We start from the raw sequence: 24,576 nt of genomic DNA on the forward strand, positions 1-24,576 counted from the left end.
GCTGTTGGAGGTAGGTTGCACTATATCCTTTATACTCCCCATTTCAATCGTTTCAGTAGGAGTGCATTACGGTTAGTTAGCTTCTTCTCGAAAAGATTTTTTGCAATCATTTTTCAATTTTAGGGGAACTAACACCCATAGAACAGTCATCTATGGGTTTCCCCAACTGAAACGAATCCCTGCCATCCCGCCAGTAGAATTGACGAGCGGTCTTCCGAAAGCTCCTCTATGCAGCTCTCTTCCAACTTAAGCGCTCTTCCGATTTCCATTCACGTTCAGTCCGACGCGGTGTCTCATGCCTTTCAGCGGCTCGCGGACGGTTCCTTTGATCTCTCTCGCGACACGCAGATTCTTCACTCAGTGCCTCGCAGAGGATGGTGATCGACAGAGGGATGACTCTTTTCGGTGAAAATTGCCGACGTTTCGACGGATGAGTGCTTCATGGGTGTTTGTTGTGCGACAAGAGGAGACGATGTGAGTGCGATGTTTTTTGTTTGGAAGAACTACGACCAAAAATAGCTAGTTTTTGAGACAAGTTAGTATGGTATGGTATTCTCTAAGGTTCTGTCATTGGGCCGGTTTTGTCTGTATTTTGGCTGGCGATCGTTAGTGTATTGAAACCACAACTGAAAAAATGTAGATGACAATGTTTTGGTGTTAGCAGGTTCGGAATTTGAGAAATGAAACTCCAATATTATCTAAATATTTGAATGTGTCAGTTGAAAAATCAAATTGAATTAAAAGCGAGGAAGTAAACAACGAGTATGGAATTAGAACGTATAAAAATGGCAAAGCCTTTCTGTCTGTTGAAGTTGGGAGTGGATTTAAAGACTCGAAACGTCGCGTTGTAGCTTTTTTGATCAACATTTTTTATTTTTTGTCATTTCCTTCAATCTATATCTATATCCCTCTATATCTATATCCCTCCGCTTCGCGGAGGGAGACAAATAACCGAGAGCTAAAATCTAATATTTTTCCCGTGTATAATACACAATTTTTTCTGTGACGGGAAAAACGACGATTTAATATTGAAAAAAACATTATTACAATATGTTAAAGTCACAAAATTATCGATGTGAAATTTGAATTTTTAAACAGGTAGGCTGTTGTACTTTGCTAGGAAACCAATCAATAGAAGATCAAATATCTGTCAGTTTATTTGAATTGAAGGGGTTATATTTTTAGGAGTGATTAATTTTTGGGAAAGAAAATGTTTGGTTTTCTACTACACCATCTTGATACAAAAAAAGGATGAGGGAATCTTCCAAAGAAAGGAAGGAAGTAATCAATTTGAAAATAAGTAACTGTATACATGGATGTGTAGATCATGCAAACAAGTAACTTTCAGACACAAACTGAAAGAAAGTCTTCCTGAAACAGCTACTTTCATATAAACATTGAATTACACGAAAGAAAAAATTCTTTCGCAACGAATACTTTTATACGAACACTGAATTATAAAGAAGATACTTTTCTCTACTCACTTTGTATTTCAAACATTCGTTGTGGAATAAAAATCGGATATCATTCACATGAGTTCTACTTTAAATGAATGGTAATAAATTGCACTTACATTTACTTATTTTCGAATTAATTACTTCCTTCCTTTCTTTGGAAGATTCCCTCATCCTTTTTTTTTGTATTAAGATGGAGTAGTAGAAAGCCAAAAACTTTCTTTCCTGTCAATTTAATTATGTGATTTGATTCAAAAATTGCGAACTTAGTGGTCAGTAGTTATTTTGAAAAATGTCAAATTCCGAGTTTTCTCTGACTCCACCAGAGTTAGTAGAAGCAGCGAAAGGAGCGTCACAAAAATTATTGCCAGCTAAATCGCGGAAAATTTATGAAACCGCGTATTCAAGATTCATGGAATGGAAGATGAAAAAGACATACAGTTCTTTCTCGGAGACGGTGTTATTGGCTTATTTTTCGAAACTGGCACAACAACAAAAGCCATCAACAGTGTGGTCGAATTATTCAATGACTAAAAGTAGTGACACTCCAATAATAATGTCTACATTTCAAAATATTTCAAACTAATTACATTTATGAAACGAAATGGGAAAGGTTACACGCCCAAGAAAGCTGCGATATTTACGAGTACACATATTAGTGACTTTTTAAATAATGCTCCCGATGAAGTTTATTTAATGGCCAAGGTTGTTGTTGTATTTGGGATTGCAGGAGCTTGTCGAATTTGTGAAATCAGCCAGGCAACATTAGATGATATTGAAGATTCGGGAACGTTATTAATTGTGAAACTCAAGCAAACAAAGAATGATGTAAACAGGAGATTTGTAGTTACTGAAGAATATATTGAATTTCACCGAATGTACATAGCCCTTCGTAATGGAAAATGTATCAATCAGGTTGTGGGTAGCAATCAGTTTTATAAGGTACCTGAAGCAGTGGCTAATTTTCTTCGACTTAAAAATGCCAATTCATATACAGGTCATTCATTTCGAAGATCGTCTGCTACACCTTTAGTTGAATCTGAGAGAGACTTGATGACACTAAAGAAACATGGCGGTTGGAAGTCATCAACGGTCGCTGATGGGTATGTTGAAGAATCGGTTAGCACACAGGACAGAAATAGTTAATAAAGTGTTTAGAACGTTTGGCAGTGATGAAATAACACCCACACCCGATTTGCGACCAGGTACATCAACGGCAGTTGTGTCCATGGCGGAAAAAATTATAATTTCAACACAAGAAAATTCGATTGTTGTACCGAATAGTTCAAGGAACATATCATTCATTAAATATGCAATGCATATTTAATAACTGTACTTTTGATGTAAAAGAAATGTAACTTTTGTACAAAAAAATATTCTAAAATTAAATTTCTACCTTTAGTGAAAAAATTTCAGGCTATTCTTCTATTGTACATTTCGACTGATTAGTGATGATAATTCATTGATCTTTTGCAATTTTTGCAACATAAGCTGAAATTTTGAAGAATATACTCTCTATAAATTATAAACATTTAACTAGATAATACATAACATTAAAATGAACAGTTCAAAAATAACTTTACAAAACGCTCAAAGGTCCGAACTCGTTTCCTCCTTTTCAATCAATTAGATAGCATTCCACATCGGTTGCGAGATTGCGGAATTTCGAAAGATACATGGAAATGGTGTAAGGAAAAAATAAATAAGAATATTAGCCAGTGTAATAGTAGTGGTGATCCAAAAGAGATTTTTCAAACAGTAGTCAAAAATGAAAATGACGCAAATGTTTGGCAATGGATTTATTGTGGCTTATTGTATAACAACCTGGAGCAGCACAAAAATTTAACAGGGTTTGCAAACACACTTACAAGAAGTAGGTGGTTCACATAGATTAAAAAAAAGTTTCTTTTAGATACAGAACATTGTTTATACTATGTAGTTATTATCTAGGTAAATAAAGAGGTTCATTGTAAAAAAACTATTCAGGAACTTGCATATGATTCATACATTTTTTGTACAACTAGTGAAACACAGTTATTTTTTCGAAAATGTTTGACGTTTTCAAAAGCTATTTTTGTTCATTTTCAAAACTTGATTTTCCCATTGAACTCAGTTTCATTAAACTTTTTTTCAGTTTCTTTCTGTCGCTTATCAACATAAATTCATAATGTGCAGTTATTTTCAGAAAGAAACTATTTAATTAGCTTTTAATATATTGGAATAGATTTTGGAAATAAAAATTCCTTAAAGTCTAAGATACACTGAGTTCTTGAAAATCTTGCAAAAAATATATCACGTCTTATGGAGTCATATTTCACACAAAGGTTTTTTGTCCTGATATTGGATTTTAGTGAATGTTACAGCGTTATAAAAGTCTTCACCAATTACTGAAAATGAAGAAAAAACAGCATACCCACTTCAAAATAAAAAATAAAAACTTTCGAATATATTTTGAGGTTTTCTCAAACAGTTCTAACTTTGATATAATTGAATAAAGAGACGAATATTTGTAAAAAACTTTTCTATTACACCTGTTGTGCTAAGAAATGAATGAAGATGTTTATAATGAGTAGAAAATAATAGTTCAAAATACACGCAACTGAGATTCAAACAAGCCAGTTATTTTTAATGTTCATAATTCACATCCTAACAATAATGACGTCTGCTTACAAATTCATTTCTCGCATTATGGAATGCTCCTTTAGTAATTTCAATGCAAGCAACTCTTTTTGTATCCACGACTTCTGAAATAGACTGCGATTGTTTCTGTCACGAATCTTCTCAAGAAACTCCAAGAGGCGTCACATCAGGTGATCTAGCGGGACACTCTACAAGGCCTTGTTTACCTATTTAACAGCTTGAAAAATTGTCATATAGCCACTTCCAAACTAGCCCGTCATAATTTAGAAAAACTTCATCTTGTTGAAACGTATCCAGGTACACGTGGTCCTCTGGAAGAGCCCACTAGACCCCCTGAAATGACGACTCTAGATGTTTTTTCAGGATGCGTGACATCTAAGGACAGATTCAATCGCAGTCCATTCCAATTTCTTGGTAAGAAAAAGAGGTTCTTGTAACAAAGAGAGAATTGAAACCATTGAAAGGGGTATATTTTTGGGAGGAATCTTTTTTTTTGTATGAAGATGGAGAAGTAGAGAGCCAGAACTTTTTTTCCAAAAAATTATCTCTCCTAGAATATACTTCTTTTAATTGAAACTAGATTTCTTTGGCTGGGATTCAATAAAATTGAATGAATGAATGAATTAAAACTTGAAAATTAACATCTTGGTTTACTTTTCTCCAAACACTTCAAATAAAAATGAACTGTTAACCTCCAAGAGAATGTTTTCCACCTCTTTCCAACGAAGTAAAATGATTTACCAAAATACATTTCACTGAAGTAGTAGATAATACAAAGATACTTGATATTTTTATCAAATATGGTGAAATTTGGAAAAGTGTAGAAGTAGATATATTTTAAAATTCATCCTTGAATACCTCGTATATCTATTACTTTCATCTGCACAAATTATTACATAACATCTAAAATATGTGGTAGTAAACGTCTGACTTGGTATTAGTTAATCATTAGCATTTTTATTGAAATTTGGGTGGTATTGCCATAAGATAGATACGAAGACACTAAAAGTTCTAGATGAACTCAGTGCTAGCTCATCGTTGCATTTTATAGGGTACTACGTGTAATTTATTCTCAGAAAATGGTAATCGAAACTTTTTTGTTGCCACACATTTATTCGAGTTGAAGTAGGTCATTTGATATTTTTCCAAAGCACCTATAATACAGGGTGTCTATGTAAACACGTTAATTTTCGTTATTATTTTTATGAGTTTGGAAAGTATAACTTACTAATTTAACCGGAAAGGTGTTTTCGGATGTTTGTTTTTTAAAAAGGATTGAATGTTAAAAAGGTGAACCTTGTTCAAATATTGACCCCACAATGGGATCGTAATTGAATTATATTGTACATGAGTATCTTTGAATTTCATAGTGGAAAGATCATAGATCGAATTGAAAATATAACACATTCCGGTGAGATACAACAAATTTAGGAGAAAGAAAGTTTTTGGCTTTCAAGAACTCCATCTTGATACAAAAAAAAGGGATGAGAGAATCTTCCAAAGAGAGGAAGGATGTAATCAATTTGAAAATTAACTCTATACATGGATGTGTAGATCATGCAAAGAAGTAACTTTCAGACACAAACTGAAAGAAAGTCCTCCTGAAACAGCTACTTTCATATAAACATTGATTTACACGAAAGAAAAAAAATCTTTCGAAACAAATACTTCTACATGAACACTGAATTATACAGAAGATACTTTTCTCTACTCAGTTTGTATTCCAAACATTCGTTGTGGGATAAAAATCAGATATCATTCACATGAGTTCTACTTTGAATGAATGGTAATAAATTGCACTTACATGGAACACTGTCACCCTCACTGGTATACACCGATGTTTCGCCTTAAGACACTTGCCCCAAGGCTTTTCAGTACCAAATTGGATAACTTTATAAAAAATACACACAATTTATTTATGAATTACGATTTTTTATGTCACGGAATAAGCTTGATCTGCTTATGTCATCGATGACATCGTAATGACATTCATTCACCTATTCGATTTAATCCCAGCCAAGAGGAATCTTATTTGAATTGAAGGGGTTATATTTTTGGGAGTGATTAATTTTTGGGAAATGTCATGTGAATGAAGAGTTTTGGTTTCTTTTAATCTGTTATTAAATGAAGGTTACCCTTTTCTTATACTGACACATTTCTGAAAAACTCATTTTCATAAATATTCTTGTCATTATGTAGGTATATAACTTTTCATATTTTCATCATCGATTGGTATGTCTTTCAAGACATTCTAATTCCATATATACTTTGTATAAAAAATGAAAAAGATGTATCTTGAGTTCTGGTTGAAATTATCAGGTATTTTTTCGTCACTATTTCTATATTATCAATTTGAATAAAAAATTAATTACAGATGTAGAACACGAGATATCAGAAAAATAAGTGAAGAATATAAAGGGGAAAATAACTGTTTACTATGATATCTAGCTTCAAAATGTTAAAAAGAAATTTTTATCCACGTGTATACAACTCTGCGTTATATTTTATATGATTTTTAAAACTCAACTAGAGTTTACTCGAATGGAACATTTTCCACCAAAGACGCAATTGAATATTCAGAAAGAAACATTCATGTATCAACAAATAGTCACATATACAAAGAGAAAAGTGTATTTCCAATTAACTGTGACCCGTCTACTCCGCCACTGGCATTTCCAGCAATGATTGAGTAATTCCGGAGCAGTTTTAATTATTTTTATTCAAATTAGGTCTGGATTTATATCTGTATATGATTGGTAATTGGATACTGATTGTGCCTGTTAGTGAGTCCAAATATTTATGTAAGCAATCATTTCGAAGATGAAATTGTGATCAGTTTTGTGCGATTAGAATATATCTGATGGAAGCGGATGACTCAGTGAAATAACTTGTACAGTAGTAAACAAGACATTCTCCAACAAATAGGTATTTAGCTGAAGGGGATTGAAAAAACATCAATAAGACCGATTTGGCTTTTTAGCGGGGTTATTCGTGATATTCTTTAGTTTGCTTCGAGAGCGCGTTGAATAAACAGCTATACAACATGGAAGCTAGTTGTTCGGGAATCGTGAAGCGTCCGAAATTGTCACCATTGAATATAAATGAAAAAACGGAAACGGAAATAAAAAGTGAGGAGGAAGTAGTGAAAAAATGCGCGAATATGACTGGTGTCAATAGACAATTTTTAGAATTCTCAAGAAACTCGAGGAAAACAATAACTTTTTCTAGCCGAAAGTATCCACTAGTAGGAAGTGTTTGGTTATCGATGAAGAAGTCAAGAATTCTATTAGGAGAACAGTACACTCTTTTTACATAAAAAACTAAATACCTACATTAAATAAAGTTTTGTCAGTCATTCGTGAAGACAGTTTTTTTTCCTGATATAGATAAGAAGAACTCGATTATGGAAGATATTTCATGAGCTGAATTTCACTTTTGGAAAGCAAGATAGAAGAGCATGTTAATAGAAATATCAGAGATTGTAGAATGGAGAAGAAACTATTTAAAAGAAACAAAGAAAGCCACAGCACTAGGTGAATCTATTTTTTATTTGGATGAAACATGGGTCAATGAGGGTCATACTGTCTCGAAGGTATCATCAAGAAATGTATGCCACAGTATTCGAAAAATGGTTTAAAAACATACTTGTAAAACTTCCGCAGGGATCGGTAATAGTAGGTAATGGATAACGCAAGTTACCACAGTAGACGAGTCGAGAAGCTGCCGACGTCGTGTTGGAAGAAAGCAGATATTACTGAGTGGTTACGAATGAAAGCTATTCCTTTTGAATCGATCATGTTAAAAGCGGCGCTCCTCAACTTGGCTAAACGTGATAAGTCAAAATTCGTCAGGTATGCCACCGATGAGATGGCGAAGATAAAGGAATGTCGGTTCTTCGGTTGCCTCCTTATCACTGTGAATTGAATCCAATAGAGTTGTTTTGGGCTCAAGTCAAAGGAGTCATCGCAAGAAATAATAAGGCCTTTGAGCTGTGTGAAGTGAAGAAATACCTCTACAGTGCTCTGGAAACAGTCGACCAAAAAGCTTGGGAAAAATGTATCCACAAAACAATCAGAATCGAAGCAGAGATGTGGGATCTGGATGATCGCATAGACTCATTATCAGAAAAAATTATTCCAGTTGTCATCAATCCTAATGAAACTGATTCATCCAGTGAAGAATCACCCAACGAATCCCTGTAGACTTTTTTCAGATTAAAATTATCGCAATGTCTCATTTGAAGTAAGTATTCCCATTAAATCTATAAAATTGTTTCTGAATCGTCGAAGCCGAAACGTAGAACAACGCAAAATTTTGAATGTGGTTCAACTCGAAATCAGATGTTCAAATTTCTAACTGCGAAAATATATTCTATTTGTATACTTATCTAGTGACGTTTCAAATACTTTATCCATCTTCATTATCATACCGACGATCAATTTGATATTATCAGTGCCAAGGATAATAATAATATAAAATTTATTTACATCAGAAGACGAATTATAACTATTAATTATAATGTTTTGATTTGAATAGGTTGGAAAAAGAAAATTGATAGAAGAGTCTTTAAAACGTCACCAGATAATACATATTTCTTTTGATATGCAAAAATTTTTAAATTCATATAATAACAAATTTGATTTTTTTCCCAAAAAGCTAATTTATCAAATGCAGTAACTTTTTGCCCTTTCTACATTTGTATTTTTTTGTAAATTTTATATTCTGGTTATTTTATAGATCTATTGAAGGTAACAATTCTAAATAATAAAAAACTATATCAAATATAAATTGTCCTTCCCAAAATAAAATATTTAAACAAAATTAACTTTCACCATATTTTAATTATCTTCTCATCATACAGAATATATCAATGGAAAATTTATTTTATTACCCCCAGTCCGACGCCTATTAATATTATCTTAAACGTAATATCAGAAAAAACATCGAGCGGTTCTTTTGTCGATATTTTTGCATTCTTTATCGGTGTTTTTTTCGCGTTCTTTGTCGCATATCCCTGTTTTAATAGCTCGTTAGCGGCGTCCTCAAGAGATATAGAGAGTAGACATATCTCAATGATTTTGTGGGTGAATTGCAATGCTATTTGCTTGAGACAACTATGTTGCTCTCTTTGATGTAGCGACATGTTTGCATTCTTGAAATTCTTTTACTCTCAGACAATACTGAACGAACTATAATTATGAATAACTTTCATCTGATGAATATGTTTTCTCTATTTTCTGTTGACAATAACTTTGCGTAGGGCGGTCATAAAGTAACGCATAACGTATTCATTTCCGAAGTAGGTCTATTTTTGAATTAGATTAACTGCTTTCTAAAAAATATTCAATTATAAAGGGTGACAAAATTTCGATTTCAGTTTCTGGAGTTATAATACAAATACAAATACAAAATACCTTCATCTTCGACAAATGCCTATTTACAAATCCGGGGATAAAAACGATATCACTAATTTTAAGGGAATTTCCATAATATGCGCACCGGCATAATTGTTTGAGCAAATCCTATACAAAAAAATTTATTTTCATGCAAAAAATACTATTAATGAGTGGCAACATGGCTTTGTTAACAAAAAATCTATAAATATCAATTTATTCCTATCCTCCAATGATGTTTACAAAACTTTTGAGAATAAACAGCAACTTGATACGATTTATACAGATTTCTCGAAAGCTTTCGATAAAGTTGGTCATGACATATTGCTTTTAAAACTCAACAAATTTGGTATCAATCATGGTTCAATCAATAAATAATTATCTCCAGAATCGTAACTTTGTAGTCAGATATAATGGTATTTACTCTGATCCCTATAAAATCAACTCGGGGGTCCCACAGGGATCAAACTTGAGGCCTTTGCTGTTTGTTTTATTTATCAATGATCTAACATCATGTTTACATTTTTCCAAAGGGCTCCTTTCCGCAGATGATTTCAAATGCTTTAAAGAAATTCAAACCGTCAGAGATTGTGTTGCACTACAAAAAGACATTGATAGAATATTTAATTAGACCATTGAAAATAAATTATACTTTGATATTGATAAACATAATATCGTTACCTTTTCTTTGCGAAAAAACATACTCGAACTCATAGATTTTTAATGTTCCTCCTATAAGAAGTCCAATCCTTTTAGTAGTAGGTAGTTTAAACTACCCAAGGCAAGTAAAAAAATAACTGCTCTGAGTCCTCTCCCAACCATGCTTCGTTAAGCAAATGAAATTAATGTTTGAAAAAATTTAGATTTCAGTAATTATTTCTCAGATTTCAGATATGATGTTATTAATTATTTGTTAGAAATATAACTGTGATCGTAGAGAATAAAATGAATCTTTCAGAGTAAGCTCACACAATTAATTTGTAATAAGAATTTCTCATGTAATTAGGCTCTTAAGTCTGTATGGAAAATAAAATGAAATAAAACCATGTAATGTTCGAAGACAATAGTTTTCATTTAACTTCAAAAACTGCCAATAACATGAAATTTCAGTTCTGAATTGTTAATCACAAGAAATTTAATTGAACCGGTGCAAATAATACTACGAGGTTGTTTGAAAAGTTTTGTCCGTTTTTATGAGTCTACTTTAAACTGGTCGTATGTTTTTGAATTTTTCAGGAAATTTTAATTTAAGCACATAGGCACGCTTAGGCCGTTTTCCACTGTTGTGGAGAAACTTCTGAGAGGATCGGGCAATATGAGTTAGATATTTTTCAATTAGTTGAGATCATATCTGTATTTATATATTTTTCGAACGGATGTTCTTTTATAGCTACCTCGTAACAGTCGTGAATAGCAATTTGTTTAATGAAATTCATTCGCCTTGGAAAATTACTGCCTGAAAATAGAATATTTTGTGATGCGTACTATTATTTCATGATAGATAACATTTTTTGCGGTTTGAGAATACAGATAACAGTAAACTTGTAGGTAAACAGTTATTCACAATGAGAAAGAATGGCTTGGCAAGTTTTACTTATAGACTAGGTATTCACCTACCAAGATTTCTCATACTTATGTTGAAACTGTAACTGAAAATTGATTCTAAGGATTAATTACATCAAAGTTAACATGTACTATATTGAAGTTACGAAGTTTCCAGTTACGAGGTATTGCTACCTCGTAACTGGAAACTTTTCACGTCAACGTCACTTTTTTATTTCAGTGGAAACCTAATTTTTTCACATGAGGAGAATAGATATCGAAATTTGAAACTAAACAAGCTGTCAATTTTTTCGAGTACTTCATACAAAATATCACCCAGTTATGTTTTGTTGAAACAATAACTCAAATGTGAAAAATATTGAAGAGATCCGTATCAACTACTGCTTGAAATCGAATGGAAGTAGGGTTATTATATCGAGTGGTCCAACGAAAAGTATGTACCTTGCTTTTCTTCTTTTTTTGTAACTTAACGCAAAAATGCTCGGACAGGTCAATTTTGCTTTTGAGGGGGACACATTTTAGATGTATTTTTCTACCTTTGCCTTCAATCCCCTAGCGAGGGAGAGTAACAACCCTCAAATTTTAAATGGAAAGTGAGGTCGAGTGATATATCATTTGAAAGGGCACAAAATTCTCTTTGTAGGACCTCTATTTATTGATCAGAATTTACCAGGAGAACTGTATTTGAAAATTCTGGAAACTACTGTTGACCTTCTCATCACTGAAATCGTCGTGTAGAGATATTGACGTTACTGTGTTCGAAAATATTCAGCGTGAAATATCGGATAGGCTGTTAATCTGTCAAAAATTTCGAGCATCTTCTGAACTGACCTCAAGCTCATTACTTTATATTATGTAGTTAAATGTCAATGTATTCAGGCAATTATTAAGAGTTCGGCCATTTTGTAGTAGTTGAAGATATTGACATTATATTCTAGGGTTGTGAAGCATTTGTCAGGAGCTTCAAAACCCCCTTTTCCATTTATTTTTTTTCCCAGATAGCGCTTAGTCGCCATCCTGAAAGTTTCATCTATCAATTTCACTTCAAAATAAAGTATTCATGCATTAATTTCATTATCCCAAATTTCAACTTTTTCATTTGACCCGTTCAAATAATAAAAGGGGGGGACATTAAAGAAATACACTGTATAGAACAGTGCGAAATATATATAGGATTATTAGAATTTATATTGAAAGTTGTTTTCTTTTTCCTCTTTTTGTTTATTTTAATTGTACTTTTATGATGAATGTAATACGTTTTATCATTATTATTATTATTATTACAGGTTTGAGCCCAGCCAGTCATTTAATTTGAAATAAATAATTCATCATGAACAAGATACTCTTTATGGATTGTATCTGAGATCAAAAATAAAAATGAAATACATACGAACACTTACCGTCAAGATAAATGATCTTATAATTGAAAATCCAAACAGCTTCCATTGCTTTCGTAAGATATATTTGAACAAAACGATCCTGACCTCAATTCTGTAAGACTTTTGTTGTCCCACAGTAACTGAACAATAATAACAAAACTGAAAAATTGACACGCCCCTTTTGATGAAATGCCAATGTTTAATCTGAAAATAGCTCTTTCTTGCTAACATAATCATTGATATATTTGATTACTATAAAATTTTCATGGCGTGTTTGCAAACAACAAATCAGAACCAGAAACGTAATTTCTATATTCAAAAAATTAGGTGAATTTTCATTTTTCAAAAAATATCTTTTTTTTCAAATTTATCATTCAATTTCTATTATTTTCAACTTTCTTCATTTTCTCAACATTTTCATCTGTTGCTGATGTACTAGTGCGTCCAGGGCGTGTTGTCAATCACATCTTTTTTACTTTCTGTGAAAATCTTTTGTCATTTGTAAACATTATTCTGGAGCAGAGTACAATCAACGTATGCCACTGTCAACATTTTAACTGTTTCTGAGCACTTTATTCCATTTTTTACATAAAATTTCATGCTAATTCTTCGATCCATCACCGAACAAGCAGAACAGATCTAACTTTCATATCTCTCAACAACAAACTAAACATGTTTAACAGTTGAAACTTTTTACATATGTTCGAGACGAATGTACTAACATTAAAACTGAAAAAATCGCTAATCGAATACATGCAGCCCGCGAAATTGAAACATTCACCCTATTTTTCACAGTCTACTATACTCTATTCATTTGTTAATCAACATTTCACTCTAACCCAAAAGAAATATTGATTTTTGACAAAAAAGTTACTAATAGAGCAATTCTATTGATGATGTTTTCATTTTATTCAATAACCGGCTGCGTAGAAATGGGTGTACTACAGGGGTCTATGCTAGGCCCTATTTTGTACTCATTATACTACCTTTACTGATAGTTTTCGGTTGTTTCGGTACAATACGAGTTAGTAGAGAGGACTGGATCCTCCCGGAGAAGGAAATGTTAAAAGCAGATAGTTGTTGGTAAATGTTAAGAGCAGATAGTTGTTGGTTCACAGATGGATCCAAAACGTCTTCCAGTTCTGGTGCAGCTGTTTTCAGTCGCAGACCTAGAACAGAGATATAAACCTGCCTGGGTTTATACAGTTGTTGGACTACAGTAGGGATGAACTACGATGTCTAACAGGCCTTTTTACAGGTCACTGTCATTTGAATCATCATATGCAGAGGAAAATGGAGGAAACAGCAGAGTGTGTACTTTGTGCTTGCCCCGCTGGGGATCGAATCATATTTTTAAAGTTCGGCAGAGCCCTACTCTTACCATCTGACCTGAAAGACCACACACCTTACAAACGAATCGGCTTCGTTAAGAAGCTGGGTTTATTTGGTCGAGAGTGAATAGTTCTGAGCCACAATAAAACCAGGTTGCGGTGGAGTGTCGTATATACCCACTCACTTTGAACTGAACCTAACCTAACCTAGCCTAACCTAACCTAACCCAACCTAACGTAACCCAACCTAACCTAACTTAACCTAACCTAACCTAACCTAACCTAACCTAACTTAACCGAACCTAACCTTGTTGGTGATTGTGAGTTGTTCTAAAATTTCTAAAATACACGAAGAACTCATGAATTAGACTAGGCATTGTCAACAATGAAATCTAAACTTGATATCTGAGGGGTTTTTCATTTGAGGTCGGAAGTAACTAGAACTTAGATATGCAATAGATGTCAGGAAAGTTCTAGGATTGATATCTTTCTTGAAGAAAGTCGATGTCAACATAAAATGAACTTTTTGGACACGTTTGATGCTAGATAAATATTTTCGTAGGAGAACCTTCATAAATTGTTTATTGACTATACTATTTTAGCCTTTTTGTACGTTTGAAATGTTTATATAAGTGTTCAAAAACGAGCCAAATTCCATGTTGAATTGGGGTATTCATTCTTCACTATATTCAAGAATTGAAACAAATTCATTGTGGAATTTAAAGTGAGGCAGATTGGTCCAAAAACTTTCAACAACTTTCCTGAGGATCTTTAGATTTTTGAGTAATTATAAATTTGATTTCAAAGCCTTCTATTGCATAGTACTGTTTATCAACTTTCAAATTGTTTTCCTGGAAATAAAATAAAACGAGGCAAGTGAGAACACGAAGTATTCTGGCGATGTATTGAATCTATTGGAGTCTCCGGAGACACCCTACATTTTGTTTTATGAGAGAGAGGACACTGGCAGGTCAAGATCTTCAGATGATGTGGTGCTGCAGGTTTTTCCGGGTTTTCCTGCAGCTGAAAAAGCAAATGAGCCACTGGAATCAATGAAGTCGCCCCGGAGCGCCAATTAATTTTTATTGTTGTTTTAAATTTTATCGTTGTTTTTTCTTAAATAGAAGGACCATATGGAATATATTCTTATTGAAACTCTTTTGATATCATTCACTCTATTGTTTTCGATTGATTTGATCACATAGGAAATGTGGTTTAATCATTATTTTCTGTGAAATTTTGTGAACTGCACGATTTTCCATTTGATCATTCTCGAATGTATTCATGACACAGTGTCGTAGTTACTGTCACAAAAAAACGATCACCTTGTATGCCAGCAATTTCTAAAAATGATCAAGAACGCCTGAAGAAGAGTATGTTAATATCCCTGGTAAAGACTAAGCGGTGAGATCGTTAGTGAGAATCGTGTGCATTATCACATTGTGGTACACAGTTTACGTCTAAATTGAGAAGAAGGCATGTACGAAATGCACATAAAAATAAGTAAGGAGAAATGGTTAATAGAAATCGCATGACTTCCCGTAGCTTTGGAACTGTACTGCTCAGGTGTCATTTTGTTTTTGTTCAAAAGGGTTGAAACGACTCAACTGAGGACGGGCTTATTTACTCGATTGAAAGATGTATTGACTTGTATAGCCCTGAGAATGTGGCCGAAAATTCATCAATTTGAAATACTGTTCACTTTTTAATTTTTATCATTTCCTTGCCAATTGAAATTTCGATAATTTTGTGCATTTATTCAAGTGCATCAAGTTTTGAGACACTATTATCAAAAGTCAAGAAGTGTATTACAAAGTACATTTAATAGGCTATTTGACTAATTTTTGGAAATCATTATAAATGAATCTTTACTACGTAAGAAATCTCCTCCATTAATATTTAGGAGATTTAAAATGTATTTTTCAGTAAAAATGCTTTTTAAAATTCAAATTTCTAAATCTGCGCCAAAAACACTGTTTCTGTAATGGCTGCCGTCAAGTGACATTGTGACGTTTCTAGCAAGTAAACCGTTATCAAAACAACTAAAACCAGTCCGTCTGATATGTATTTTATTACTTTGATCTATTTATCAGATAAAATGTTTTATAAATAGTGTGTAGTGCCACAATGTACAAGTACATCTATACATACTACACAAAAAGTGTTGGTTCCGTTCCAATAAATCCCAAAAGACGTAGAAAATGGTTATAGTTAGCTCGAAGAGATCCCAACAGCATTTTATCGCACACAAATGTTTTTATGTGTGAAGAACACTTTGGTGTAAGTAATATTTCATTTTTGTTTTTCATATTTTCCTTAGTTTCAAGTAGTGTATGTCCATCCTTTACGAATGGTGATTTTATTTTAACATGATTTATAACTAGTGATACAGTATAATATTTTATGTGTAGATGTGAAACATATAACTTATCTCCTTAATATTGAATACTTCACATGCTAAGTAAACCTGTGATATAAAACAATGACAATAATTATCTTATTATCTAGTATATATCAACATAACCTAAAATATTTATGTATATGATCCTTCATATATTTATGAAAATAAACAATTCCCACATGGTACTTACACTGCTGTTTTTACATTTTTAAGCTCCGCAGCATAGTAATCGGTATTATTTTGAAAAAAAAGTGCAACCATAAATGCATCTATCCTAGGTAGATTACTGCTATCTGCTTGCACGAAACTAGGCTCCATTTTAAAATTTAACAAATGTCAATTGGAATGTTCAAAACAACTATAGCAAAAGTTACGTAAAACCCTTCAGAAAACAGTCACAAAATAAACGACGTGTATTACAATATTTACAATCAGCCAGGAAGTGGTTAATTGCGTGTGACGTCACCCGAAAAATTGACCAATGATAGTGTTTCCGTCACAGACTGAATTTCAAAAATGTATTGCATATTTTTCTGTTTATTTCTCAATTAATAAACTAAAAATGATATAGATGAAAATGAAATATGGTTTATTATGCTATTAGCTGATAGGATGACCACAATTTTCAGTGTATTTTCAATACTGTCAAATAGCCTATTTGGTTACGTAACCAACGCAAATTGGCTGAATTTAATGTTAACTGAACAAGAAAAAAATACAAACGAAAAGTAGTGCATAATAAATTGATTACCAGAATCCGAAATGTACAAGAAATCCATTTTAGAGCGAAATCAATAATGCATTATTATTCGGTGTGTCCTTCCCTGTTCTGTAGTAAGGTGTTAGCTAGCCTGTGCATGAAAACAATTAGGTTTTGGAGCGTTCTGACACACTCAGTGATCTAGGTGTTACTTTTGATTCATCACTCTCTTTTAATAAACATATTGACACTATTCTAACAGCAGCTTATCGTATGTATGGATTCTTAGTTAGAAATACAAAAGACTTTGAAAAAGCTTCAACATTGAAATTACTTTATTTCACTTTTGTTCGATCTAGGCTGGAATATGCATCTGTCTTGTGGAGTCCCTACTATCAGGTTCATATAAATCAACTAGAAGCCCTATTATAGAGGCGCTTCCTAAAATATAGGTCTTTTAAACTTGAAGGCACGTATCCTACTGTAGGAATACCCTATTATGAATTGCTTATAACTCACAATTTTTGTAGTCTCGAGGTAAGGCGTGAATATTATTCATTTCTTTTTTTATTCAAGGTCATAAACAATATCATCATTTACTCTCAACTGCTACATATGTTGAATTTTTGGGTTCCTAGACGGTCATCTAGAAATAGTGTCACATTTTATCTCAACACTCCGCGTACAAATATAATGAAAAAATCTCCAATTTATACAATGTGCGATACCTCTAATTCTGTTAGTCATGTCCTATATATATTCAACTGCCAGATTATACGAATCAAAATACATTTCTTAGCTAACTGGTAGTTCTCTTTTTATTTTTTTTTCACGAATTATATTATGTAAGTACATATTTGTAAATGCCACTGTTACTCCCTATTTTGTAATTGGGTTCATCATGTAGAATAGTGTATGAAATAAATTAATAAATAAATAAATACATAAGGGCGTTAAAGGTAACCATTGAGATGAATATTTCAGTTTGAGATTGCTCGTTTAATGAAATCCCACATGTGCTCAATGGGATTCATGTCTGATGAATTTGCTGGCCACGGTAATCTATGAATATTTTTGGATCCAATGGTATTTGTGAAGATTATTCCTTGAAATCACAGAATAGACAGATTTTCACAGGAATATGAAAGGAATAAACCGCTTTCTGTTTGCACCCATACATTCAGCAGGTATAAAATTTTTTTTCTGCATTGTAACATTATATAGGGTCTTCCGACAGATACTTCCGAACTTTGACATTCGATAACGGCCATCTTGTTGGAGCCACATCTGTTAATTCAGTTGTCCATGATAATTTTTTGCAGAAAGATTTGTACTGGAGGTTTAGAATTGGAAAAAATTACGATGAAATACGAACCTTCGTTTCTCCATCTAGATTGATTACGAACCCAATATGTCATATTAATTGTATAAAAAATCTGGCCTGATTCATTTGCGGCCTTAAAAAGACAACAGACTTCAACGGGAAACATTAATTTCCCTTCATTATATCATTATCGTCATCTATTATATCGATATAGAATATATTGCAATACATATTTTTATTATGAGGCATTACAAGTAGCACTTCCTTTGCGAAACTGTTTTCTACAAGGCAATAAATCAATATTCTCTACAATCAAGTTAGTCAAGTTTTAATGTCACATAAACTTATCAGAGCATGATCATTTTAATCCGGATCGCTCATGAACGTATTTTAGCACCATCAGAGTATGTTTCGGTAACATGAAGTTAGTTGGGACAGGAACCCGCTCCCCAAAATAGGGATCACAGTTGCACCCCCTTAAGACACTACCCCCGAAAATGAAAATATCTTAAAATGTTGCTCGCTACACGCTGCATTGTGTTGGAAAGTATAACTTTCAGTCAGCAAAACTTTCCAAAAAGCAACATATTTGATCGGCTAAAAAGTTCGTAGGCCAACCCACAGATGACGCTACTGGTTTGAATCCATATGATTTTTTAGGTAACCATAACCTTCATAAAACACGAGTACAAATCTCACAGCTGTCGGAGTATTAGTTTGTAGGATGGAACATTTTGGGGGAGCAACTTTTGTTAGTTTGAAGGAAATGGATAGAAAGAAATTTTGTGTGTTAATAAAACACTGATTTTTGGCATAAACGCACTATTACTTCTTCTTCTCCTTTTCACTTTTGCTCTTGGATGTATTTGAAAAATTAAACATAACATAACCACACTGTTTCTTATTCTTCTTTTTTTATTCCTTTTTTTCTGATGGCTTCAGACATGAGGGCTCTCAGAAACCATTATCTATCCTTCAAGCGGCTCAGACGAACTTACGGAAAGATATGGGAGCTAAAACCAGATATGATGAATTGGTTCTACACCAAGATTGTTAAAATCCATGGTTACATGGAGGTGGTTTGTTTGGGAATCACGGGTGCAGTAATAACCATACCAACAGTTGCATTAGAAACCTCATTCTTTCTTCCATATATTTTGTATAATCCATACAGGGCCAGATTTGGAAATCTGGAGGACCTGGGGCCATTGATACAAATCAGACATTGGAAAAGTATTGCTACTGAGAAGCTTGATCAAATAAAAAATTGATAGCAAATGGAAACCTGCAACCAGGGCTTTTTGATATATCGATGACAATGTTATTATGTTTGTGCAAGTATTCTCAGTGAAAATGTAAAATGTTTGGGGTGGAAAACGTTGAAGTTGCTGACCCGTCAAAATTGATATTTTTTTATCTTCATTGTGGGGTCCCCTCTCCCGTGGAGGCCCCTTCCCTCCCCCGTTAAGGCCCTGCGGCAGTAGTCCCGCCTGTCATCTCCTAAATCCGGCCTTGAACCCATAACATGGTTTCAAATAAAACTTGCTCTGTGGTTTTTGGAAACGAAAGGCGGAACGATGAGAGATCGTTATCGAGCAACCCACTATTTACATTACAAAACAAAATTTTATTCTTCTTCCTGAAATTGTATCTTTGGCATTTCAAAATATTGTCGAATAATATATACTTCATTGTCTTGTGAAAAATAAATATAAATGTAAGTATATAAATATAAAATGTGAATATAAAAGAACATATAAAAAAGTAAAGTTAGAACATTCAACGTCGAAATTTTGTATCAACATGGTTGTGTACAGGTTTATATAATACACATATAAACATATATACTTATATATAATATTACATAATTAAACACACCCATTACACTAGACAATCAATGGACAATGGTCAATGGACAATATACACAAAAATCGTATATAACCTAAATTCAAATATGTACATTTTGTCAGATACATTTATCATTATAGAACTCTTGGAAATTATAATAGCCAAAAATGTTTTTACTTTCATTCTAAACATTTTTTTGGTCAAATTTGCCTGTCTTATATCTGAGAGCAACATCTTGACCCCGTTGTAATAAATAGACAAAATTTGTTAAAGGAATTGGCAATTTCAACGCGGTGAAACGGGTGCTATAAGAATGACATGACGCCTCAAATAGGGATATATTTTTGTAAATGAGGCAAACCGATTTCAAAATGAACAAAGCAATCCCCTTAGGATCTATTGCTCAACGAATTTGTGTCTGCATGAATCACGAGGTTTATTCTTACACATATACCCGGTAGCCCGTTTCTGTAGTACTAATACCTACCGAAGTGCTGATAAATTGCATACTCCCCAAAACGGTATTCCATAACGTAGGTGGGATTCAACGGGGGCGTAATACACCATTCTCGCAGTTTCATTCCCAAATTTATTGAAGTTACTATCACTGCATAACATCCAGAATAAATTTTACTTTTAAGTTATTTGATATGTTCAATAAATTTGAGCTTATTGTCAATATGAATACCTAGAAATTTAGATAGAGTCTCGTTCTTGATCACTAAGTTATCACCAAATGATAGGTCATCAAGAGCACATCTGAAAGATGAAATATTTGTTTTAGTGATATTGAAGGATAGAATTTTTTTTATATCAGTAGATATGGCATTGTGTGAATCATTTGAGTATTTGTTGTTCCACAATAACGTTGTGTCATCAGCGAAAAGAGTGAAATTTCCAGAAATGCTCAAATTTGCAATGTCATTGACATATAATAAGAATAAGATGGGTCCTAAAACCGATCCTTGTGGAACACTACACAAAATTTCCTTTTGTTTCTGTCCTGTTGTTCTTACCATTTGCTTCTGTCCTGAAAGGTAAGAGCGTCATTTCTCTGCAGCCTCATTGGTGAATTTTTCTTAGCAAAATCTTATGATCAATGCAATCAAACACCTTACAAAGATCACAAAAGATCGCAGCTGCTACATTACCAGAATTTAACTTTGAATAAATATCATAAAAAAATGAAAAGATGGCAAATGGGTAGAACGATTTTGAACAGCGGAGTTTTTGCACTAAAATCACTCCGATAATTTTCAATATTAACACAGAAATTCGGTATACAAATCGGCTAATATCTTTGCGTTTTAATCAATTAATCACAATTGGAACCGTCAAAACGAAACTTGCCAACCGTACCGGCCTGTTGAACTATTTCAAAACAGAAGTGAATGTTGTTCCAGTTCACAATCTCTCGCAGCCATTGTTCCACGAAGAACCAACAAAAATCCATGGGAAAGTTCATGTTGCTCGTAAAAACTTTACGTCTCACAGCCCAGCCATGAGGATGACATTACAGATAATAATAATTAACGGGCCCGAGTTGCGTGGAAATTAAATATACATTTCCATTCAATGACATACCTATTAAACGGAAGGATTTTGGTTACGTCCTGGTGAACTGGGTCGAGACGAAAGATTTCAATGCTCGTCGAGACGGGAAACCCTTTGTGAGAAGTTGAGACGGGCTTTCTATAACGGCGAAAACGAATAATTATTTTTGTTAATTGATCTGTTGAAATTGTGCGCCTCTGCTTTGACAAAATATGTGATTGTTTTTCGATCTTGATATGAATTGGATTTATATTTGTGAATTAGTTGAGATTTCATTACAAGAAGAATCTTTTATAATTTTCGGGTATGCAGTCAATAAGGGGATGGTAAAATAAGTAAACTCTTTTTTCTGTTCTAGCTTTCGAGTTTTTATTGGCTCTTGATCAGGAACTTTATAATGAATTGATAATTGATTTTAATATTAATTTGACAAATTGTGAAATGTGTGAAAGTGAGGTTAGTAAACCCTTTCACTTGCCGCGATTTGTAAACGTAACATTTCCCAAACGACAACACTTTTGGTAGAAAACAACGTGAAAATAAAAACTTTACATTAAGTAATGATTGATTAGATTATTTGAAATACACTCAGTATTTATTAAATCATATGGTCTCCCATGGAGACTATGATGGAGTCACAGAGGAAGTGACAGGTTTTTTAATAGTTATTTATGTATCAAGGGAATTAGGAGGGCCTTAATTACCGATGGCAAAGTTTGCGTCCCGAGGGCCTCTGGCCCGAGGGACAGCAATTGCCTGAGGTTATTAAGGCTCATTAATTCCCGTGGTACATAGATAATTTTATTTCTGACCGATTTCAATAAAATTTTGTTCATTTTTGAAACGGAAAAATGTACCAATTCATTACCTTCCCGGTATATTTGAATCAGGTACCGTTGATTATAGTAGAGTTTTCTTGTTGCTAGGTTGTTGCTATGTTACTTGTTTATAAACAGAACTTTGTTATCAAGCTGTGTTTGCGGTGAAAACGTGTTTTCTACCCCAAATATAATGGAGGATATTTTGAAAAAAGCTGAACAAGCAAGACAATCATTAATTCCATCGAAAAGTGAAGCCGTATACCAAAAAGAATACAAGATATATCTGGACTGGCTGACACGGAAAAATGTTATGCCAAAAGATGTCACTGAAACTGTATTTCTGGCATATTTTCAAGAACTGGTAAGGAATTTTCTATGTTTTTCGGTAGATTTGGTAGTAATTGTGTTTATTCGTTTCAGTCAGAAACGTATAGTCCGAATTCTTTATAGACTAAATGGTCAATGCTAAAATCGATGGTGACTATACATGAGAAACGAGATATCACCAAGTTCAATGAACTACAGGCTTTTTTGAAACGGAAGAGTAAGAGTTATAAGCCGAAAAAGTCTGCTGTTTTATCTCCTAAAGGTGTTATCAGATTCCTAAAGGACGCTCCTAATGATATTCATTTATTGCATAAGGTAATTTTTTTCTTATTTTCCTTTTTGTGTGTATTTATTTCCTTTTTTTTGTTATAGGTTGTTTTGATTATGGGTTATTTTGGAGGATGCAGAAGTCAGGAACTTTTGAATATGAAGATATCGGATATAGAGGACCGGGATTCCGTTATGGTAGTGAACGTACCGGAAAGTAAAACTGGTGTATCGAAGAAATTTACAGTTGTGGATGAAAAAGAGTTCTTCGCTTTGCCTTTATTAAGACTTTATATGTCTTTGCGTCCTAAAGGTATTGAACGATTTTTTTTGAGCTTCCGACAAAATAAATGTACATCTCAGCCAATTGGAAAAAAACATGTTTGGGAAAATCCCCAGCAAAATCGCAATGTATTTAGGATTGCCAAACTCATCTTCCTATACGGGACATTGCCTTCGTCGCACTTCTTCTACTGCTCTAGCCAATGCAGGAGCAACTATGACTAACTTAAGAAGACACGGAGGTTGGAAAAGTTCCACGGTGGCGGAGGGGTATTTGGAGGATAGCATCGAATTGAGAAATAAAACGGCGCGTATGTTGTCTACTTTGTCATCAGAAGAGGCAGGTACCTCGACTGTAGTGAACAGAAGCTCCAACCATACAAAAGAAGAAATTGTTTCCAGTGGCGGAAGTAATTTTCAGGGAACATTTCAAAATTGTACATTTATTATTTGTAATGACGTGAATAAATAAAATATGGTTCAGTTTTCATTTCTATTTATTTTTACTTGTGAAAGGTAGAGGGAATTATAAAATCTATAATGTCCCAAGGGAGTTATGACCCTCTTTATTGATAGCGTAACTATGACGATATAAGCTTATAATATCCCGGTCAGAAAAAAAATTTCAAATCAAATGCATGGATGTGAAGTTGACAGTAATGAAATTATTGACAGTGATGACAGTAATGACGACAGTAATGACATTATTGACAATAAAAGATTCTTCTTTAACTTGGACAGTCGTCGAACCGTCACTCAATTTCATTACAAATTTAGGAATATAATACGATTTTTCAGTTGAAAACTAAACTGAATTGAAAATGGAATATTTCTAGGGGATGACAGTAATTCGGAAAAAAACAAGCTTTCTGGTTTACCACTCCTCCAATGAAAAAACGTGAAAATTTTCCAAAGGAAAGAAGAAAGAAAATAACTACACTAATCTCTTTGTAAAAATATGTGGACTGAATAGATACAAACTAAGAGAAACCTTTTTGAAACAACTACTCTCACACGGACGTTGAATTATACGAAAATAACTTTTTCCCATTCAGTTTGTAATGCAAACAATAATTATGGAATTAAAATAAATGTCATTCATGAAAACGCTACACAATATAGTATATTGTGTAGCGCTTGCTTTTCTAGTTTGTATCTGAGAAAATCGTGTTGCAGCAGACGCACCAGGTAACCATTCGTCGTGATACTGTCAGAAATCGACTGCATGAAGCAGATCTCCACAACAGAAGGCCACTTAGATGTCCACCTTTGTCGAGAGGCAATCGCGGTAG

General features: G+C 33.4%; 2 protein-coding genes across 5 annotated transcripts in view; both read left to right on the forward strand.

Moving 5' to 3' along the window:
* Nucleotides 1–262: 262 nt before the first annotated feature.
* LOC111513953 (protein Wnt-5b) overlaps nucleotides 263–24,576 on the forward strand; it is a 136,947-nt gene continuing 112,633 nt past the window's right edge. Inside the window, exon 1 of one of the 4 annotated variants that reach the window (XM_074176436.1) lies at nucleotides 263–474. In XM_074176436.1, coding sequence (XP_074032537.1) covers nucleotides 431–474 — 44 coding nt within the window. In that variant the 5' untranslated portion in view covers nucleotides 263–430. Of the gene's footprint in view, nucleotides 545–15,785; nucleotides 16,041–24,576 lie in introns of those variants that run through there. The other 3 variants (XM_074176439.1, XM_074176438.1, XM_074176437.1) reach the window with 3 other exon arrangements.
* Nucleotides 22,251–23,774, forward strand: LOC141482726 (uncharacterized). The gene is made up of 3 exons (XM_074176435.1): nucleotides 22,251–22,769; nucleotides 22,829–23,050; nucleotides 23,108–23,774. The coding sequence occupies exons 2-3, from the start codon at nucleotides 22,871–22,873 to the stop codon at nucleotides 23,507–23,509; spliced, it is 582 nt and encodes a 193-aa protein (XP_074032536.1). The 5' UTR covers nucleotides 22,251–22,769; nucleotides 22,829–22,870; the 3' UTR covers nucleotides 23,510–23,774.

The sequence above is a fragment of the Leptinotarsa decemlineata genome, unplaced genomic scaffold (assembly GCF_025532065.1).
Source record: "Leptinotarsa decemlineata unplaced genomic scaffold, Ldec_3_MD MMD2_tig00001719_RagTag_RagTag, whole genome shotgun sequence".
Classification (NCBI taxonomy): Eukaryota; Metazoa; Arthropoda; class Insecta; order Coleoptera; family Chrysomelidae; genus Leptinotarsa; species Leptinotarsa decemlineata.